Source organism: Saccostrea echinata, unplaced genomic scaffold (genome assembly GCF_033153115.1).
Source record: "Saccostrea echinata isolate AGI-Se365-2 ecotype Australia unplaced genomic scaffold, CSIRO_AGI_Sech_v1 ptg000042l, whole genome shotgun sequence".
NCBI lineage: Eukaryota > Metazoa > Mollusca > Bivalvia > Ostreida > Ostreidae > Saccostrea > Saccostrea echinata.
The window spans coordinates 2,443,599-2,466,380 of NW_026889791.1; the positions used below are offsets into that span (position 1 = coordinate 2,443,599).

Here is a 22,782-nt window from a genome sequence, read left to right on the forward strand (position 1 = left end):
TATTGTAGGAAATTTTAAATAAATATTTTCAATTAATGTGCATGTATCGTCTTTCTTGGCATAATTTTGGAACATTTATTTTATTTATTTATTTATTTATTTGTTTATTTTTTTTTTGGGGGGGGGGGACCTGACATTAGAATACAATAGAATAGTTTCAATGCAAGGAAAAGATCAGAGGCATTCCGAATAAATCGTTTATCTTGAGTTCTCCGTTCGTTCACCGTTCACTTTGCGCTCGCGTTTGCGCTCCGATCGCGTTCTGCGTTCGCTCACCGTTCATCGTTCACCAACCGTTCACCAAGTTGTGTTCAGCGTTCACACATCGTTCAATGATCGTTCGTTCTGCGTTCGTTTAGCGTTCGCTCACCGTTCAAGGGGAAAGTAGAACGTTTCAGGAACTGTAACACCTCTTCTGTGAAGCAATATTGAAACATTTTTTAAGTTTGATCTGCTTGTTTTCTACAACATTTTATTATGAAGTACGGATTTTGATATAAGCTAAAGATGTTTCATGATCCCGTGGCCATACATATGTCCCCCTCACAACAAAGGATCATAAACTTAAACTGTCCATTCATCTGTCTCACAACAAACCTGGAGGATAAATACCGTGTCCGTCTATCCACCTGTCTCCCTCATAACAAAGCTGGAGGATAAATACCGTGTCCGTCTATCCACCTGTCTCCCTCATAACAAAGCTGGTTGGGGGACAAGTACCAATTCTGTAAATCCATCTATCTGTTTTTATTGACTAAAATATCATTATGATGAAAGTATGAGTGATGATCTTAAGCCAGGGGAATGTCTACTGTGTCTTCGATGAAATTGTTATATTTAAAAAAAAAAGAATAATGAAATATATGGAGATAACGAACAGTATTCAAGCTCAGAAGTCCATTAAACAATACAAAATAGGAGCAGAGCAAACACGGACCTAAAAAACTTTAATATTTTTAGTTAATTAATAAGAGCTTATGATATGTTGTTAGCAACCGCAACTAATGTATTTTCCTTTCACTAGCGCAGAATATTACATAACTGATGTGCATATTAAACATCCTAAAAGTAACCTCTATATCATGCGACACTTACAATTTTGACAAAAAACTTCATTTTTTTTAAACTCGGTGGAAATGGAAAATCCATTAAAAATGTGTATTTAAAGCACGACTGTATTGTATTCAATCCATTTAAGTAGTAACGTTGCAGATATGGTAAGTCGTCCTTAAAAAAATCATTATATTTTCAATTTTTTTAATGAAATTATGTTGAAGAAAATTGTTTACTATGTATGGTTAAGCAATTTATTTCTTGGGAAATAATTCACTATGAACATTCTCTGAATTGTTAATACCTGTGCTTTTGTACTTGAAAACTTTCATTGCTCTTCAACGAAGGAATACTTTCGGAATACTATTGATGATATGGAAGGAGGAATGAACGCCTATTTTTCTTAATTTACTTGCTCTTTATTTTCTATGGAAATGAATTTTGTCCAAGACACGACGTAGATACTATATAGACAATTTACTTTTTTATCGTTTGCTACAATATTTCTTGATACTTGCATGTATATTAGAATAATATCGGTTTAGAAAGATTTCCTTACTGTCAATATCCCCGATATTGTATCGATATCGAATGGAGACTATCCAATCGATCATTGTTACCGCCCTTAATACTGTTTTTTTTTTTTTTTTTTTTTTTTTTTTTTTTTTTTTTTTTACAAACATGTGAGTTATTTGAATACTATCACTATGAAAAGTTTTACTTAAGTGTCGATATTCGATATCCACGATACTGTTTCGATCTCGAACTACTTGTATTTTTCCCCACAATATTTCCTATTACGTGAATGCAGATTAGAATACTTATTTTTTCTTAGCTGTCAACACAGTATTCACTATTTTCAATTTCATTGTACTGATCAGGATCGATATCGATACGATATCAACATGATATTGTCGATATCGTCGAAATCGACATGATACGGTCGATATCGACATCGAATTTGTTCTTGGACATGTATGGATAGAATGAACCATCTTTCAATAAATTGCTGAAATAAGTCTAGCTTCACTCTAGAGCTGGTCTCAAGTGACACGAATTTGAGAAGTAAGTGAGGACTCTAATGTAAATTATTACACTTAATGAATCTTATCCATATGTTTCTCAGGTATAAAAAAATAAAATGATGTTGAGTACGCTTTTGGTGCCAATTTCGATAATGTCAGTCTGACGTTAAATTACGTGACGTCAGACTTTTTAACGTGACTTCTTTTAAAATTACATTTTTGATAAAAAAAAAAAATTAAACCTAAGTAGAAAAAAGCTAAAATCTTTTGCTCTTGAAGGGAGAAGATATGTCATCCTAAAGACATCTTCCTCCATTTCCATGACAACGAAATGTTCTATGCACGACTAGACTTCAGTTATGGTGACATAATACGAATGCGAATATGGTTTTATTTCAAACTGTGCTAAAAGGTTGATGACAAAATGAAATATTAATCAATACAATAGAGAAAATCTGAATTTCAAGTCAAATCAGGTGCGAGTCTCCCCCAACCTCCACCCTCCCCATCCTTCCTGGTATAATTCACCTACCCAATGTTAAATATTACGGAAGCCGGTAGGTGCCAGGAAGAAAAATATTTTATCTGCCGGCCGCCAAATATTTATCTGGCGGCCGCCACATAAATAACTGGTGGCCGCCAAATAATTTTCTGGCGGCCACCGGATAAAAAGTTCTGGCGGCCGCCAGATAACTTATCTGGCGGCCGCCAGAAAATTATCTGACGCCCTCCAGAAAATTATTGCGGCCGTCAGATCTATTTCTCTTGTGGCCGCCAGAAAATTTTATGGCGGCCGCCAAATATTTATCTGGCGGCCGCCAGAAATTATATGGCGGCCGCCAGATCTTTTTATCTGGCGGCCGCCAGATAAGTTTCTGGCGACCGCCAGTTATTTATATGGCGGCAGCCAGATATTTATGTGGCGGCCGCCAGATAAAATATTTTTTATATCTGGCACCAACCGGCTTCCATAAAATATAACGGCCAAAATGTGAATCTATTCATAAGAAAATTAATTCATTCCGTAGACATTAAAACAGTATTTTATTCGTACACAAAAAAAAAAAAATATATATATATATATCCATATCCTTTTTTTAAGAATCTCACAAATGTTAAAGAAAAATATGCCCCTGATGTAGTATGCAGTACACGCCTCAAAAAGCTTATGGCACATTCTAATATCAGGACAATCAAGTGTAAAATCATCATATTAATTTATGTGTATTTTTTTCCTCATAAAACTCGAACTGTACATGAGTAGTTTTTGACAGATTCTGACAAGAATAATATACTGGTGCAGTGTACGCATGTTTATTGGTTCAATATAAAAAAAATTACACACTACTTTGATTTACTCTAAAATTTATTAAATTTGGTAAATTTTTGTTACTTGCATTTCAGCAATAATAGTAAATTCAGGCGTAAAATCTTGTGATATTTTTATATGATATTTAGATGATTGCACGCAATAATGTTAAAACGCCTTACTTTTAAGTCTATGACAAAACATGTTGAAATTTATTCTCTGTTGTTTTTTTTCTCCATTCCATTGATATAATTTTTAATTGTGCCCCCTTTCGCGAAAGCGATGGGACATTAAATCGCATTCATCTGTCAGTCTGTGAGTCTGTCACAAAAACATTAACTTAGTTATAACTTCTGAATGGGAAAAAGATAGGGCTTTCATATTTCACATTTATATTACCGGTGACAAGGCCTTTCCAAATGTACTAATATTTTTGACCCCGTGACCTTGACCTTGAAGTTCGACCTAATTTTCAAAAAAAGAATGTTAGTGATAACTTGTGAATGAGAAAAGATAGGACATTTATATTTGACATGTTCATTACCTGTTTCAAGACCTTTCTTAACGTACTCTGGTTTTTGACCTCGTGAATTTGCTTGAAAGTTTAACCTACAATCTTTTTCATTTTTTTTTTACATTGATAATAACTTTTGATTGAAAGACGATAGGGCTTTCATATTTGACATACAGTCCATGCACATTACATATGTACCTATAAGAACAATTTTCAGAAAGCTATATCATTTTTGATTTCATGACTTTCACCTAAAAGTTTGAAGGACACACAAACAAGACAGTTACAATATGTCATAAATAACTACATCCCAACCACTAAGACACCGAAAGCGGGGGACCACAATTATTTGAATTTGCTTGCTATGCTTCAAATGTTTTGAAGAGACACAAATCTGATAAAAATCCTTAAAATTTTAATATATTCATATTTAATGACAACACAGATGATTAGTCCTACCAAAATTATACCATAATAATGTTTTATATGTTTTGGACAATATATGACTTACAATTTTGACACCATAGCTTGTTTCTAAACCAGACACCTCCTTCAAGAATAATTTTTCTTGTCTCAATAAAGTTTCGATTTTGCACAATTGAATTGATATCAATTTATTGAATGTCGTATTTAACTGTGACTTTCTTGCATCGAATTTGTGACAAATAGCTACATATGTGATACCACAATTATTCTGAACATAAACGACATCTAAAGTTAGAATTTACTATAATAGATGTGTTTTTACTTAATAATATCAAAAGTTTAAAAAAAAATTAATGTCCACTTAGTATTACAGAATGAGCTATTCTACTGATTTGTTTAAATTAAGTTTAAAACTTTGTGACATTGAACCTCTAAACTTAACATCATCCCAATGAATCAACAAAATATCAGGCACCTACATTGTATCAAACAATATCATTCTATTTTAAAATATAGTAGTTTAAAATTGAAAGGATTATCGAGATCTAATTTCAAAATCTGATTTAACATATGTAGTATTTTTCCAAATACCCAATGACATATCTTGGTCATGCTCTATTTTTCTCGGTGAACGTATATCTACATTTCTATCTTGCATTTTGAACTACACGTCCACAGCATATGGATTGAATGACATCACAAATGAAGTAACTTACTTTTTTACCTATTTTTTTAAAGGTTTTTTCTGTAACATATAATTTAAGGAAGATATCAACATTTGTCTACTACGTGTGCGACGATTTCATATAATTAACTGTTTCCAAAATATATAAATAGCATAAATGCTACCGCAGTGGTAATTAAGACTTTTTGACAATAGCGTGCGCGACATCAGTGTCTTTTAGAAAGATATTAATCATCTTACAGCCCGGTTTGTCTTATGAGACCTTGAAATACGAATTAATGTTTCAAGATAGTAATGGATTTATAGCTAATGCCATCAGCATACAGTTTGGTAGCTAAATGCAGCAACAAAGACCAACGGATGCGTGTCAAGCAAGGATAATGAATTTCCCGCAAGCAACTAATTATAATTGTAATATGTGAGACCTTCATGTGGTAATTTTTATATTGTTTATAATTAATTCATTTTGGATGGAAATTTATTTTAACTCAGATTTAGTTTACATAATTTGCAGTATTACCGTTCGTGTTTTTACAACATCCCCCAATTTCGATCATTTGTTTACAAATTTCATTCTCTATATTCCTTCGTAAATACGGTAAAAAATGCTCTATGTTAAACTACAACTGTTTATAATTACCAGTAATTCTATTCTGTTCAGTATCAACGCATCTATGTGAAATCGTCATTTTACCGCTCGCGAACTTCTGTGTACTTTAACCATGTATTTCCTTTGTCTCACTGACCGCTTTAGTACTGATCTCGTCACTGGTGATTCTGCTGCCTGGGTTTTCATTATTTAACTAATTTTTACCTGAGGCCTGTTCAACAGAGCGAACGTTCGCGAGTGCTCACCAAATTCCTTATACCTCCAACAGAATTGTTCGCGAGCGCTCGCGCTCGTTGAACAGGCCTCTTGAGTTATTGTAATATGATGCTGACCACTATTTTTGTCTATTTTTACCTTATTATGGTGAACTGTCGTCTTATTTTCTCGATCTCATCAACGCTAAGTTGTGAAGTCATACTTCTGTACTTACTTACTTTAGAAGGCGACTTGATTCAAATCTTGATTTTTATAAGAAAACTACGTAATCTTAGGTATTTTCATTTATTAAACTAATTACATAATTTAGTGTCCATTTAATTAAAGTAATCCGGTCAAGGTCTTGTTCTGTTCATTTAATGTTTATTAAAGGTTTTAAATCAGCTTGTCCGGATATCGGGAATTGTTTGGAATTTTCATAGATCCGTACAGTGTTTCGATTGGGTATTAAATTTTCCGGACAAAAAGGACAAAGTTAACGCTGATTGGTCATAGAAGGTTATATATAGGACCCAGCTTCAGCATCTCGACACTCTCGATTCTTCATCCCTTTGGGTTGTTAGTTCTAAAACCATATCTTCAGAGAAAGTCCAAGGTATTCAAGATGATAAATCTTGTAGTGAATGATGCTAATTTTTATAAGGACTTTGTGCGTCCGACTGGATAGTAAATATGAGAATATAGAAATTATTCCAGTCATATAGACCAATAGGCCTAGTTTATTTATTTATATTTCGAGTTATTAATTATGGCTTATTAGGAGTTAGTTGTTCCCAAATTCGGATATTTAATTGTTAGTTTAAATGACTTTTACATGTTTTAATAGTTGTCCGGGTCGCTTGTTCGGATTTCCAGAGTAGTTTACACAGTTAAGTTCACATAGGTTATTCTTGTCCGGAATGGGTTGTCCAGATTTGGCAGTATTTGTTCGGATTAGCTTGAGCTGAAAATAAATTCATTTTAGGAATATACACATGTTCGGGATAGTTTACGCATAATTTCTTTATAAGTTAAGTGGTATTAGAGTTGAATATTAGGGATATTTAAGAGTTTAATGCAGATATAGTTTATTTATTTAGATTTTCTTATAATTAGGGACTGTCCGGATTGATGCATGTTAAATTATTTTCGGCAATAGCTTAATTTATAAGTATCAATTATTTTCACGGAATTATTCACGCAAAGTTGTTTAACTTTGAGTTCGAGAATTAAAGTTGTTTGCAGATACTTGTCAAGATAAATTAACTGTGTAATGTAGTCGTAAGACAAGTTCACCCCTTTAATTTCGGGTCACCTATTGTCTAAATGGTCAGCATCTCATTCCTTGTTATTGTTCTTGATTGTTGCCATCCACAATAAAAACTTGTTATGCCTGACAAAGGAGTTTTTATTTTTTGACAAGGGCCCGCTCGACTTGTTACAAACTGGTGTCAGAAGTGGGATGTTACATTATTGTAATTTCCGAGATACGAACTCTCGTCAGTTGTGTTTTCTGTGTAGGATATTTTTTGCTATATTCTCTCTTTTGAAGGGCTCCTGCAGTAAGATTTAAGAGTTCAAGAATAAATTCGTTTTGTTAAAATTTTGAGAACGCAAAAAACCGCACCGAAATCGGTGCACAGGAAACGGAGTTATCCCGCATTGAAAATGCTCATATTTACCTGCCCTGGAAATATAATTAAGCAAAAATAGAATCAGTCCAAAACGAGGCTGGGAAGCCGTGATGTCAATTAATGAACCGAAAGGCGGTCATTATGGAGAGACTGAGCGACGATACGTGCATTGAAAACGAAGAAATGGACCATTACATGTCAGATGTATCGTCAGATTCAGATTATTCTAATACAACAGCTTATGCTTTCGGCAACCAACCATATCTTTTTAAGCCGGAGGCCGATTCAGTCGAAGAATTCGTTCTGGAAGACAGAGCCTCTGACACAGACCGTCTGGGCAATAACGACTGGTAAGATAAACGGAATATTAATTCATTTTTATCTTTAAAGGATATTTTCAACTTGAAAATAATAGACATTTTTACCATGTAACAGGACAGTCGATATAAACCAAAATCAATTACGTTAGACTTAAATACATGTTGTCAAACACGATATCGGACGCGGTACCGACGCAACACGGGCAAGGTTGGCTAACAATGTTTTTCAGTGGAAGGATTATTGACATAACTCATATATACGGCCCTTACTGAGCATAAATCAAACTGTATTTTTACATATTTTAAACTAGTATCTATTCAACAGAACTGTCTGTAACAAGAGACAAAAATAACATAGCTGTTTTGCAAGTCTCTGCTATAACTCTGATTTTTTTTTAATTCTGAAAAAAAGCTGTTCCTATATTTCAAATTTGACAAAAGTTAGAATACATAAAGAAGCTGTAAATGAACATTAAGTGTAAAAGAGCATTAAGATAAGTCAAAATTATAAATAATGCACATAAATTGCCTTAAATTGACTGAGTGCACAATTTTCATATGAATTTTTATAGGTGCCAGTGCACCCACTGTCCTGCTATGCCTACAGTGAGGGAATCCTTTTGCTGACGAGAAATTCAAGAGGTATTGACAGTAATTGAAGAGTACCCCAACAACAAATGCATCACAGAACATGATAGTTTTCATCCTGTTTGCCTCCATTTCTGTATTACGTACAACATATTACGTGTACAAAACAGCAGTACGAGGAAATTCCAGAAACAAATGGGTAATAATAATAACCAAAGATAAATCAATAAAAACTACAACAAGAGTGTTAAATTGTTCATATTTATTTTTATTGTCCCTAATTGAAATATTCATATTAATCACAGGTACCATAAAATTGTTTTATTGTAAAAAATTAGAACTGTAAAAGACACACAATCATTCCACTAGAAGATTCTGGCCTTTGTACATAAACTGTTGTTGACACTTGAATATTCTATTATATATGAAGACAGAGTTTTAAAGTCTACTAAATTTACATCCTTTCATTGTCTATGTTCATGGTATCCAGTAACAAAAACTTAGCCTATGCAAAGAAAACAAACAACAAAAAAGGGGGGTATGGTATAAAACAGCAACAACAAAATGAAAACAAAATAAAGGGGGATGTAAAATAGCAACAAACAGACATATTCATTTCTCATTAAAAAAACAATATGGCACTCAATAATGCACTTAATTTTTTCGTTTTATTAAAATTATCTGTACATAGTGTATATATATATATATATATATATATATATATATATATATATATATATATATATATATATATATATATATATATATATATATATATATATATATATATATATATATATATATATATATTAAAAACTAAACTTGCCAATCTAATCCAACAAATCGAAAACAGAACATAATACATCAACTCAAAACAGTTGAAACCGTTCACGGTAGCTCAGTCGGTAGAGCGCTCGCTCCGTGATCGGGAGGTCGTGAGTTCGAATCTCGGCCGCGACTGACCTAAGTCGATAAAAAATGAGTAGCAACTGTTCCTTCGCCATGCGCTCGGCATTTTGAAGTGAAAGTTGCGGGTCCTTCGGATGAGACCTTAAAAACCGAGGCCCCGTGTCACGGCAGGCGTTGGCACGATAAAGATCCCTCACTGCTCAATGGCCGTAAGTGCCGAGTAAAGGTCAAAATTTGAAGCCCTTCACCGGTATATGGTGACGTCTCTATATGAGTGAAATATTCTCGAATGGGACGTAAAACAACATACAATCAATCAATCAATCAAAACAGCTAAAAAAAAATTGCAAAGATATCAATTTAACAAACAGCCTTCAAAATATCTGAATAACAAATGTAGACATAACAATCTTAAATTTTATCAAGCTTATTACTATTAGAAATCTGAAATAGTGTATCACACAATGCAAAAACCAGTCATGTATATATTATATATTCAATGCAAAAACATGTATAAAAAATCAAAACATAATCTCATTAATAATTTAAAGATCCACTTCAAAAGAAAATAACAACAAAACAATATATTGAATGCTCAAAATCAACAATAAATATATAATGTAACAAAAAACATAAAATGTATGCAAAAAGTCATACATTAAACAAACAAAAAAAAATTTCACAATTTTTAAAAAAATTTTTCAGAAGAATGAGATATATAGCCTACAGGCAGTTGGCAAGATGGTGTTGGGGATGGCTAGGAAAGCAAGTCCGTGTTCCATTGCCAGCCTGTGCAGTGAAGATTCGCAACCCGTTTCCAGAGGAGAATGGCCAATACAAGGGATATAATTTCGCCTGAACCTGTTCATAAGCTGGTCAACTGCTTCGTCTTTGTCAGGGTGTTCAAACTGATCACACAGTGGTGGTGGTGCAGCATCCAGAGCATCTTCACATCTTGGCATGGTGGTTTTTGCAGCTTTTCCTTGGGCTCGATTGATAAGCTGATGGACATACTAGCATCCTACAATAAATATTTGTTGGTTTTAATTGAATTGTACTGAAAGGAAAAGGGATTTTCAATTTATGAAAATGTGTGAAGTATTGTTATGAAAAAGTGAATTTTCAATTCTATGAAAGTTTGTGATATAATATCAGTAAAAAATTAATAAAATTTACCTTATGTGCTTTGAGCCTTTACTTTCTCCACTGTATAGTCTACTTCCTTGTTTTAGAAATGAGATCTTGTACCTAAGAGTACCGTCATGTGTAACAGCCTGTTGTTATTAACATGATATGTTAATTATTAAATTCAAAACCTGCAAATCCTTATACTTAAAAAAAGATAAGTCCTTTCACTTCGGAGTTCCGAATGACAATAAGGACTGAACGATAAGTGAACACTGAACGCAAGGTGAACGCAAAGTGAAAGAACGAAGAGCGAACGCTGAACGCTTTGTGAACGGTGAAGGCGAGCGCACGGTGAACGGTGAACGCAAAACTGTGAACGGAGAGCGAACGGTGAACGCACGGTGAACGAACGGTGAACGCACGCTGAACGAACGGTGAACGAACGGTGAGCGAACGAAAAAATGGGAAAGTAAAACGTTTCAGGGACTGTAGGTGCCCTAGTACTGGAATGTCTGGCCACCAAGCAATTGACTGCCACACATGATATTAATCCTTTAGTAAACATACATGTAATATTTATGCATATAATCAAAATATCAAGCATCCCACATGTAAGATACATGTGCTTTTCCAAATGATAAAATCTGACAGTAAACATGGGTTATTTAGGATCTACCCCACAGACTCTTTTTTGTTATAAATTTTAATAGAATAATATTAAAACATGTTCCATGGTGTAAGTTGACTTTTCCACTCAGCAAGCAGAATTTTGACGCTGTTTATGGAGATAAAAAAAAATAGAGAAAGGAATGACATACATGGTTGTGTAGATAAATTATCGTAGAAGACAATGGTAATAAACAGTTTGCCAGTGCATTTCCTCTGAAAGTGTAAATGAGTGCAATTCTGGAGGAGGGGGTACTCCATGTAATTCGGAGTTGGACAGCTGTTGGATACCTTGTGTTAATACTATACTATGGGTTTAAAATTTATTACCGAAACAAGTGCCTGTGATCTACAATCCCTGAAACGTTCTACTTTCCGCTCACCGTTCGTTCACCGTTCGTTCAGCGTGCGTTCACCGTTCGTTCACCGTGCGTTCACCGTTCGCTCTCCGTTCACAGTTTTGCGTTCACCGTTCACCGTGCGCTCGCCTTCACCGTTCACAAAGCGTTCAGCGTTCGCTCTTCGTTCCGTTCACTTTGCGTTCACCTTGCGTTCAGCGTTCACCTATCGTTCAGTTTTCATTGTCATTCGGAACTCCGAAGTGAAAGGACGTATCTTTTTGTAGTTAAGGAGTTACAGTTTTTTTTAATTTATTAACTAACATATCGTGTTTGAAGAATCATTATTTCATGAGGAAAAATATCTACGATATATATTTTTATTATTCTAACTTAGCTGTTAGGTTATTTATTAAATTACTCTGGAAAATAAATGTTGTTACAAAATATAATAGAACTAGTTCTGAGAGTTATACATAGTACTACGGATATCCTGTTAATTTATTATCTTTAGAACGAATTAAATTGATAGTGTGGTTAAAGGAAATATTTATTTAAAATGTAATGCACTACAGAATTTCTCTACTGTAATATGTAAAGTCTATAGTTATAGAGAAAAAAAAATCTCTCTTCACCGTAACTTTATATGTTTGCCATTCGATATGATTAATACCCCCCCCCCCCTTTCCCCCTAAATCGGTGACTTAGTCAGTACCGCATTTTCCAGAATATTTTAATCAACAATTAAAAAAAAAACTACGGTCTTTTTTAGAACAAAAATTTCAGTCTCAAAACAAACATGCATCTAAAAAAGTCACAAAACAATAGTAGATCAAAATGTACACGTGTCGGCGGTGGTATTTGAAATTGGCAGAGAGTATGTTTCACATTCAAGTGTTAATGCCCAATGTATTTTACTAATTTATTATTCAAATGTTAGAATCAAATCTAGAAATGATAAAAATAAATGTTATAACTTGTTGGAAATACTCGCACTTCGTCTTCGATGTGACGAAACTTTCACACCTGCACAGTGTGATTTTGATTTTGATTGACAGGACAAGCACGTGGACTTCCTGTGAACTTGAAGCAGGAAAATAAAAACGAGTATGGCTGTCAAACAAATGGGTATGATTTGTTGATAAAAAAAAAAGTTACTTTCACTGTCTGATATATTTAGAAAAAAATTTCTGAGTTTTTGTTTAATATAGGTACAAGCATTTGGTGAAGCCTGAAAGGAGGGGGGGGGGGGAGGCTAAAACTGAATATTACTCTCTCTCTCTCTCTCTCATTTGTCTGTTAAATAAAAACTATAACACCATCTTACTTAATTATCAAGTTCTGAAAATTGAATTTATAACAAATAATATGAATATGTATCTTTGTATCATCTTGTCCGAGTCTAATCACGGCCATCTAGAGATACATGTAGACGTCTGCTCAATAAATCATGATGAAAAATAGAAATGACACATAATATATTATTGTATTAAAAATTCAAAATACGAGCGTATAAATGTAATTAATTTTTTTTCATTACTTTACACGAAATCGCCTTGACGGAGATATATATATGAGTATAAGTTACAACCGCTTTAATTCATTCTATAAATCATAAGTTTTCTCTGATTTGTTATCAACTAAGAATAAACATTTTTATTTTCCAACTAAAAATAATATCTTTTATACTTCAGCGTTCGGCAACAATTGCAATGTTTTAATGCGATAAAAATCGTGTGATTAAAAACTTAATGTGCATGCATCGTCTTTCTGAGGACAATTTTGGAGAATTTATTTTATTGACTTATTTATTCATTCATTTATTTGTTTACTTATTTATTATTATTATTTTTTTTTTGGCACCTGACATTATAATACAATAAAATAGTTTCAATGCAAGGAAAAGATCAGAGGCATTCCGAATATATCGTTCATCTTGCCTTCACCGTTCGTTCACCGTTCACTTTGCGTTCGCGTTTGCGCTCCGTTCGCGTTCTGCGTTCGCTCACCGTTCACCGTTCACACATCGTTCACCAAGTTGCGTTCAGTGTTCACACATCGTTCACTCACCGTTCGCTCTGCGTTCGTTCACCGTTCGTTCACCGTTCGCTCATCGTTCAAGTGGGAAAGTAGAACGTTTCTGGGACTGTATCCTCAATCTTTCATTTCAACTTAGTTATATTCATTGGTATTATTTACAAAAATAGAATAGAATTACTCTCTGAGATTCTCTTTTCAAGAAGGCTCGTTTGTTTGTTTGTTGTTTAACGCCCCTCTCGAGAATTTTTGACTCATATGGAGACGCCACCACTTCCCGATGGAGGGCTACGAATTTTGACCTATACTCGGCACTCAGGGCCATTGAGCAGTGAGGGATCTTTTTCGTGCCAGCACCTACTGCAACACGGGACAGAAGGACCGATCTCCACGTCCCGCAGTGGGATTCGAACCCACGACGTAAGGATTAACTCCTTACTCCGCGACTCTAGAGCAGACGCTCTAACCACTGCACCACGCGGGCGACTCAAGGAGGCTTGTCTTAGCTTCTTTGGGGTATTGCACATGGGAGTTCCCGATACAGGTTTATTCAGACGTTTTCCAGGTTTGGGTGTTGTTGGGTGTTGTTGATTGTTGTTTTGTGGGAACAGCATCCGGCTGCAAGACCTATCGCTTTACAGTTACTCCACTCGATTCCAAGACCCTGTATTTAATTGGATACGAATCTTCTGTGAAGTGCAGGGAACACAAAACGAAGAATTTGGTCGGCCCACTCCAGTCCTTACGAGTTTGATGCACAAATTGCACCCACTGTCGTAAAATCACAGGCCTGTCAAATGGGAAATGGTGGTGGCTAAGTCCATCAGTGTTCATTCCACTACAACCTCCGACACCATATCGTCTTCCTCCTCTGTAATCGACACTGGAATCGTGCCGAGCCATGCCACCAAAAGGGACAAAATAAAATCCAAAAATATGTACAAGAAAGGAAACTAACACTACGAACATAAACACAAACACTAATTCTACAAGTCAAACAAAAATTTACAGCCGAATTCCTTCGAAACACGCCGTACGAGCACAAAATTGCCGCGACATTTTGCTACTTCTTTCTATTCAAAATGGCGATCGGTTCATTATGTGACGTCACAGTGGTCAGGCTAAATAAAACGACTCGTTCGATAAAACAGTTCAGGTGTGGATCGCAGTTTTTCCGGTATATATCTTGCTTATGCCTGCATGTATTTTCATGAAATTTTCAGAATTTGTCTCTTTTGTGCTTATCTTTTAACTATTAAAGTTTGAACAACTACTGCAGGAGCTCTTTAAGTATCTTCTTGTGATTAAGATCTCTGTTTGACGCAAAATTGCATCTCCTGATAACAAAGTCGTTCTAAATATACCACAAGACCAACAGAATGAGGTCGATCAGCTATCATAACATGAAGATGAATTTGATCTTGACTTAGATAGACGAGGTGCAGGTGACTGGCAACCTAGACCAGGTGCGATGGGTTTAAATCTAAAACCGGAACCGTACAATGGCAGCGACGATTGGCAAAAGTATATTTCACACTTTGAAGTTTGTGCTGAATTGGGAAGATGGGGTGACCATAACAAGGTTTTAGTGCTAGCTGCATGTTTACGGGGCCCTGCACGCACCTTCTGCATAAGTCTACTTGTTGAATCTAGGGAACCATATGTTGTCCTTGTTGACAAACTTGAGCAATGATTTGGAAGTTCCCGACAACAAAATCGTTGGCTCTCTAGATATGAATCAAGGAGACGCACACCAAACGAATCTCTAGCAGCTTTTGCCGACGATTTCAGGCGGATGTCATAGAAAGCCTATCCTAACCTGGATGCTCTGGCACAAGAGGCACTGTCAGCTCTATAAAAGTATAACATTATATATATATACTAAAAGAATATCATTAGAAATGAAGTGCCGTTGCATAGATAAAGACTGCCAGGCGATTGCAGATGCTGTAGAAGTCATTGAGCGATATGAAGCTGTCCTAGGTGATGGTGAGAAACTGAAACAATCTGTCAGAGACATTGAGGAAGAGAAGGACATCAGAAAAAGTTAGAGTGGTGCCAATGCAGTCCAGACGGAAGTGACAGATACCTTAAAGGAGATCCTAGCTAGGCTTGAAAAGATAGAGTCCGGACGGATAGGTAAGTTTGGTGGAAAACAGAATTTCAACAACAGAGAGTGTTACATCTGTCATGCCCCTGACCTCTTCTTGACAGATTGCCCTATGAACAAACAAAATTCTGACATAAGAAACAGATCTTACAATCCTAGCAGCAAGCAACAGAGAGCAACCAGACAGGGAAACTTCAAACCGTCGGCTTACTAGGTTGAAGCTTGGCGGATGATGGACATGAAAGGCCTACAGAAAATTTAGATTGTGATGAATATATTAGATTAGGACACATTGGTAAAACTGAAAAGATGTGGGATGATGGCCTTTTTTTATCGGGGTTGGTGGGTGGTCTTCAAACAATTTTTTAGTTGACACAGGTTCAACAGCAACAATCATTTCCAAGTATGTGTTTGACAGCATAGACCCTCATGTCAAGCCAAAGCTAAGGAAGGAAGAAAGGACACTGGTTGATGTTAACAACAGAGAAATTACAGTCTACGGTCATGCAGAAATTCCAGCAGTACTTGGTCCATTGAAGTGTACCCTTCCTGTGGTTGTATGTGATGTGCTGAATGAAGGTATCCTGGGTCAAGATTTCCTGATGAAGAATATGCAGAAATTGGATCTGGGGACAATGGTTCTATGTACCCATGAAGGTGATATCAAGTGCTGGCTTGGAGGTGAAGCAAGCACGGTTTGTAGGGTTACAGTCAAGAAGACGATGATCATTTCACCTGAAACAAAAGTTATTATTCCAATTTTAATGCCTCAAGCAGAGCATTTAGCAGAGTTTGGCCTTTTAGAAACACCAGCAGCAATTTTTCAAGACAAAAACATCTCCCTTGTCCCAGGAATTGTAGACACCCGTTCAACCATCCAAAATTTTAGCAGCAGCCAACTTACTTTTTATCCAAATATGAAACTTGACACTTGTGAGTCCTTCTCCGAACAGCCTACTTCTCCAGACCAGTCATGTTGCAAGATCTCAGAATCTAAGAATCCCAATGACAGCAACCCCAAACTGCCTAAACACCTTCTTGACCTTCTTCAACGTAGTTCCTACAGAATGAAGAAACTGTCAAGTTACAGAACCAGCTAATTAAGTACCAGGATGTCTTTTCGCAATCATCAGATGACTTTGGGAGAACAGATTTGGTACAGCACAGTATCAACACTGGTCCAGCAAATCCAATTAGACAGTCTCCAAGGAGATTACCTTTTGGCAAACTTGAAGTGGAGAAACAGGAGCTGGAAAAATTGCAGAAAAGATATGTCATTGAGTCATCAAATAGCGCATGGTCATCTCCTATCGTCCTGGTTACCACGAAAGATGGTTCTACCAGATTTTGTGTCGATTATTGGAAACTGAATGATGTGACAGTCAAAGATGCCTACCCCTTACCACGCTTAGAAGAATGCCTTGATTCTTTGTCAGAGTCAAAATGATTTAGCTGTATGGACCTCAACTCTGGGTTTTGGGATGGATCCGGCTGAAAAACATAAGACAGCTAATATACATAAGACAGCGATTTATTATAATCATGCAAATGAGTAGGTTCTTAAATATCGAGCATGAAAGAAAAATACCTTTCAAGGTGTATTTTTAATATGTATGACTAACATCCCCATACAAAGGCATTCATTAGCCTGCATCCATAAGACATGATTTCACAATTTTGGTAGATGGCTGACTATTATCATGCAAACAATTAGACTTTAAAGTGTCCCTGAGAAAAACAAAGCATGCAAAAGAATATGATTTTAAATATATGTCAAATTAAGCCTGTTGATTCCTGCAACCAGGGAGCATAACTTTTGGAATAGGGCAAGTTGCTTATTATGATCATGCAAACTGTAAACCAACTAGATATCCTCATGGAAAGATTTTAAAAGATAATCTATTTGTAATAGATGATCGATCTTATCTCTCAATAGGACCCAAAGCAAGGGCAATTTTCAGTTAATACTCGCATTATAAGACTTCAAGCCAAGGCCATCTTTAAAAAAATGTTTGTTTGCCCTCTCCTGACCCACAGACTAAAAATGCCTAGACTCAAAACTTTTTTTTTCCAGAGAACAGTTATTATTATTATTTTTTTTTTTTTTAAGTTTTTTTCAAACCATCAATAACTATTTTAACGTTAGATTCGCATGTTTTTTGAATAATTTGTTCCCCTACTTACCCACCTTATACTTCTATCCTTAGTCGGGAGAGGGCAAGCAAACATATTTTTGAAGATGGCCCAACCAATTGGGTCTTTACGAAAGGGACATGGATGTTCAGACAAGCTGCTCATAAAAATTATAAAAACAGTTAATTTTCTGCTAGATGTCCATTAGTAAATTAGATTTTCAGTTGTGCATTATTTATCTCAATACAAGTTCTTGATACTCGAAGTCCACGGGACCGAGGAAAAAACTTCGAGAGATCAAGAGTTCGAGTTTTTGGGGTTGGTTAACTGGTTTTAAAATTAGTCTAACCGGCTGTTATTTGATTTTCATTCATTTCCAGTGCTAATCTTACACACGTGCTTAATACTTCTTTGTATATTTTAGGTGAATATACAGATCTGCTTTCTTTAAAACTGAATGAAGGACAGAAGTGTATACTGTCATTATATTTATTTATTCTATGTAAGGCGAACATTATATTACGCAATTGTTACATGAAAATGAAATTGCATAGCGTTGTAGCAAAGTCTATTTGTATCTTTAATATCAAACATCGAACACAGTTCTGTAACATTTGTTCTGCAAAAGTCGTCATATACTGACATTAAAGTTGTTATGCATAGTTTCTGCATTTTTATTATTTATTTCACTTTGACACTTACTCAGAATTGTCTCGTCTCATAATCAATTTCTATACGAGTCACTGCGTCTCCAAATTATTATAAAACTGTCGATGTTAATTATTTTAAGAGCAGACAGGCAACAATATAATTAATTATATTTGTATCAGTGAATTATCACCTTGCAGTACAAGTGTCACCTAAATAAACATCCTGTTCCTCGGGTCCCGCCTCTAATCCCTTAGGCAATTTAAATGTCCAGGTAATTAACGCTTGCGTACTCATAGCCACTTCGAGGTATCTAGGGAAAATTACAATAGATTATGCATAGCTGGACTGCATTTTAACTTCGAGGGATCAAGGGTTTCTATAGATTGAGAGACTTCGAGAGATCAAGAGTAAATTTGTTTTGTTATATAGTGAAAAAAATCGGAACCGGAGACTCTTTTCGAGAGATCAAAAACTTCGAAAGATCGAAGTTTTAGCCATCAAGAGTTACCTGTATATGTCTAACTAAGAGCCTCCTTAGGGTCTAATTTGTGGATCGAGGGTACACGAATTTCATTTTTTTTTTTTTTTGGTAAAAACTAGCGGCTCTTTATAATTATGTAAACAATTAACCTTTTAAATGTCCAAAATAAAGAACCTCTAAAAAGTAGAATGTTTTTCGATGTTTAAAATAGGCTAACAGCGGGTGTGACAGGTCGACAGGGATACATGTACCTACTCCGCCTGATCCCACTTCTTGAATTTCAACAGATTGTATTGTTTGAAGGTTTTTTGAGCTCGATCACTGTTCGTTATGTTCCACTTTTTCATGGACTTATCCACAGACTAGGGTAAAAAATAATAATCTTGCAAACGACCAGCCTTTTAGAAATCAACGAGTAAAACACGAGTAAAAAAGGATTATCAAATTATGACCACTTTAACATCACCCTGGTCCTTGGAACCAAGGAACGTAAATTTCAAAATTTTGGAAGAGGGATATCTGCTGATAAGTATCATGCAAGCACTAAACTTGATAGTTATCCACGTGGAAAGATTTTTTTTTCAATTTTTAATATAATTGCAAAATAGGAGAAACTTAGTCTATCAGTAGGGCCTGAACTCCTGAAGGAGAAATTTATTTTTTTCATTTTGTAGACATTTATCTTCCTTTTATACACATGCAAATAGTTTGCCTACTTTATTTAAATGAGCATAAAAGAATGTCACAGTAAGTGGATGATTTGATGGCTTTAATTCAGGTACTCTTCTCCTCCCCTTTCCCACAGGTTGTTGGACCATTAAATACACTAATTTTTCTCCCCCCTCCCTTGATTTCTTAGATGATACTTAATATAATAATTTGATATTGGCCTTATTTTCATTGACAAAAGTACACTTTACAATTATTCTTTATTCATTCTAGGTAAAATTTCACTTGACTTTGCTTTTGTTTGCATTGCTGACATCGGTTGAACCTCAAAGTCCGAAAATACCAGACACCCAATTAAGTTTTCCACCAATTGGGTTGGGTGTAACATTTGGAGACAGTGGACCAGAGGGAATCATTAAAATTCCGGACAAAAATAATTCACCTGTAACAGCATGGGCATCTTCAAATTTCCGTGGAAAAGTTGGAGGGGGTCTAAATGTTAAGACACCAAATTTGGAAATTACGGGCGAGGGATCAGTAGATACTGATGGACGTTGGGATGCAAGCCTCGGTGTTAAAATGGGCAAGTTTGATATTACAACGTTCGGTAGAGATGCAGGGAGAGGTGTAGAAGTTGGAGTCGGGGTAGACATTAGGTTTAGAAGATCTTTCAGAGAAAGAACAGGAGCAGGAGGAGGAGGCAGAAAGAATTTTCAAGTAAAGTTTTATTTTAAGATTCTCTTCTTACTTTCAAAAGTGAATATTAATTTTGCTACAGGATCCCATCATAACATAACTTTCTACAATCTCCCATGCAGAGTTGTAGTTCGCTCCTCTTTCAGACACCTCTGCAATGGGCTAGCTTAAAGATTTTTGACATCAAGAAAAAAATATGATATTCACATGATTGTTTTTTAAATAAATGAAACAAAAAGTTTAAGATGTACTTATGCGAGTAGAGCCTTAAATGACAAACATTAGCGCAGGCGTTTAATCATATTTAATTAAAACAAATGCACTATTTCTCGTGCTTATTACTGTGATATACGCGAGCCAGGGATGAATATATGAGCCGATGGCAGAGAGTGAAGTTTTTATTGTCGTAACATTACATTTGTTTTCTTTCTCAGAAAGAGAAACATATCTACGTTTTACAAGTTTTGTCATTCAGAAATCTACCATGCAGGTTTAAGGGAATTATGTAATTATAAATTTAAAATGCTAACCGGGCATTAAATTAAGAAGGTTCATTTCATATTCTCCTTCAACATTTAAAACAAAATTCATTGAGAAAATATTAATATTTTTTTATATTTCATGTTCAGAGAGTAGAGTCCACTCCTCTAACTGATAGGGTTTTAATCATGTTTTGGTCTGGAAAAGGAGGGGAAAACATATACTTTTACAAATAATTATCTTCTGAACAGAAAAGTCACTTATACAGTAAATCTGAGAAATATCTTAAGACCACGGACCATCTAGCGATTCAAATCTTTGTACCAATCCAGAATTCATTTAGTCAATAAAGAACTCCATCGGTGAACCTATCCTTTTAAAAAGTAGCAGATCATTATTTTCATTAAAGTTATTAGTTTTGCATCATATAAGAGGAGCTGTAAAGAAACAAAGGCAACCAATCCTACATTTTTCACCAAATTGTTCAGCAAATCTGCCATTGTGACTTTTGAGATGTACATGTTTTCATATGAAAATAACATCTCTATTATTTTCTCTTAAAAATTAACGCTGTGAATTTAAATCACAGTTTAGTGATTTCGCCAGACCTGAGTATGAATCAATTAAACGCCAATTTAAGATTTTTCAGAAATAATTCAATGTGGAACAAATTTTCGTTGCAACTTTTACTTGTCTGTCGTAAGGAAAATAAATGTTTTGATTCATGATGATATTAAAGTGTCTGCCTGCTTTTGCTCTAGAGTCGCGGAGTAAGGATTTGATCTTTACGTCGTGGGTTCGAATCCTAGGGACTTGGAGGCTGGTCCTTCAGATGATTTAACCGAGGTCCCGTGTCGAAGTAGTGCTGGCACGAAAAAGATCCCTCACTGCTCAAAGGACGTTATTGCAGATCTTAATTTGCAGCCCTCCACCGGCAAGTGGTGGCGTCTCAATATATTAGTATATGAGTGAAAACTTCTCGAAGGGACGTTAAACGAACAAACAAACAAAAATATTAACAAGTAACAAGTTTTTGCTATTTACTGAGAAAAAGAGTAAAGTAGTTTCATATTCAGTACAATAAAAGATAAGGGTCGTATGTACTGTATGCAGGATACAAGATATAAAAATAAAAATATTAGGAAATCAATTAGGAAACCAATGCCTAACTTTCATCATCTTCATAGTGGTCACAAAACTATCATCGTTGTCAGTGTGTTTATTCGATTCTATCTAGAACATGTTGCACCTCACACTATAGATACAGATATGCTTCCTTCAGCTGAAAAATTTCTTGTTAACACTAAACTAATACAATTAGAATGGATTTTAATCATATCAGAATACATTACATATCAGCCAAATGTGTTTCGAGTGTCATCCTCAACCCCGAAGTTTCACATAAAACCTTAACCGCTTTCAATACACTCTTATGTATGTGTTGTGGTTTTGAAATCCATTAATTTTCTTTTTTTCTTTTGCTCTAGCGGATGGTGCAGCAGAGGTTTAAAGAATAGGACTCGTCTTAAACGTTGATTAAAACATTGCTGTGCAATAGAAAATTTGACTATGAGAATCCAAAAGCCATTTGGAAGTTATATGAAAAAGCCTTAAGTAAATTGCCGGAAAAAAAGTATGGATTTGTTTAAAGCGCTTTTGCTATAATCTCACTCTCTTTGCACTATTAAAAGACGTATTTATTGTCAGAATAAAGGGACAAGCTTCAAGATTCTTTAACCATTATATTCTTATCGTATGTTAAAATTACATGTATGCAGTAAATAAGTAGGCTTTGAATATTTTTTTTTAATTTGTTCTTTATAATACTAATGATATCAATCTCATTTACCTGCATACTTACAAAATTATGTGCGTCCGATAACGGTCTTAAAGCTCCATGGAAAAAGTCACGTGAAATGATAGATAAAAAATGGGAACTCAATAGTAATATGTCCAATCTCGGCAATTGTGACAGACGTAACAGTCCAAGTCAGTAAAATCTCAAAGCAAAACTATTTAACAAAACGTCTTTTATCACACTTTACACAAGAATCCCGACAACTGTTTTTGGTCATTATAAGGAGAAAACAATTTCCATGCTTATATGCATTGTAATTGTATCATT

At 35.1% G+C, this 22,782-nt stretch overlaps 1 protein-coding gene and 1 pseudogene across 1 annotated transcript; both read left to right on the forward strand.

Annotated features, from left to right (window-relative positions):
• The first annotated feature begins 1,151 nt into the window (after nt 1–1,151).
• On the forward strand, nt 1,152–22,389 carry LOC133201158 (uncharacterized). The gene is made up of 3 exons (XM_061336943.1): nt 1,152–1,217; nt 19,755–20,198; nt 22,145–22,389. The coding sequence occupies exons 1-3, from the start codon at nt 1,215–1,217 to the stop codon at nt 22,172–22,174; spliced, it is 477 nt and encodes a 158-aa protein (XP_061192927.1). The 5' UTR covers nt 1,152–1,214; the 3' UTR covers nt 22,175–22,389.
• Nucleotides 7,451–10,358, forward strand: LOC133201104 (P2X purinoceptor 7-like; annotated as a pseudogene).
• Nucleotides 22,390–22,782: the final 393 nt, after the last annotated feature.

Excerpts from the sequence above, each read along its gene's own strand:
- LOC133201158 (XM_061336943.1), top strand. Across the intron at positions 20,199-22,144 it reads GAGGCAGAAAGAATTTTCAA|CGGATGGTGCAGCAGAGGTT; the intron begins GTAAAGTTTTAT and ends CTTTTGCTCTAG.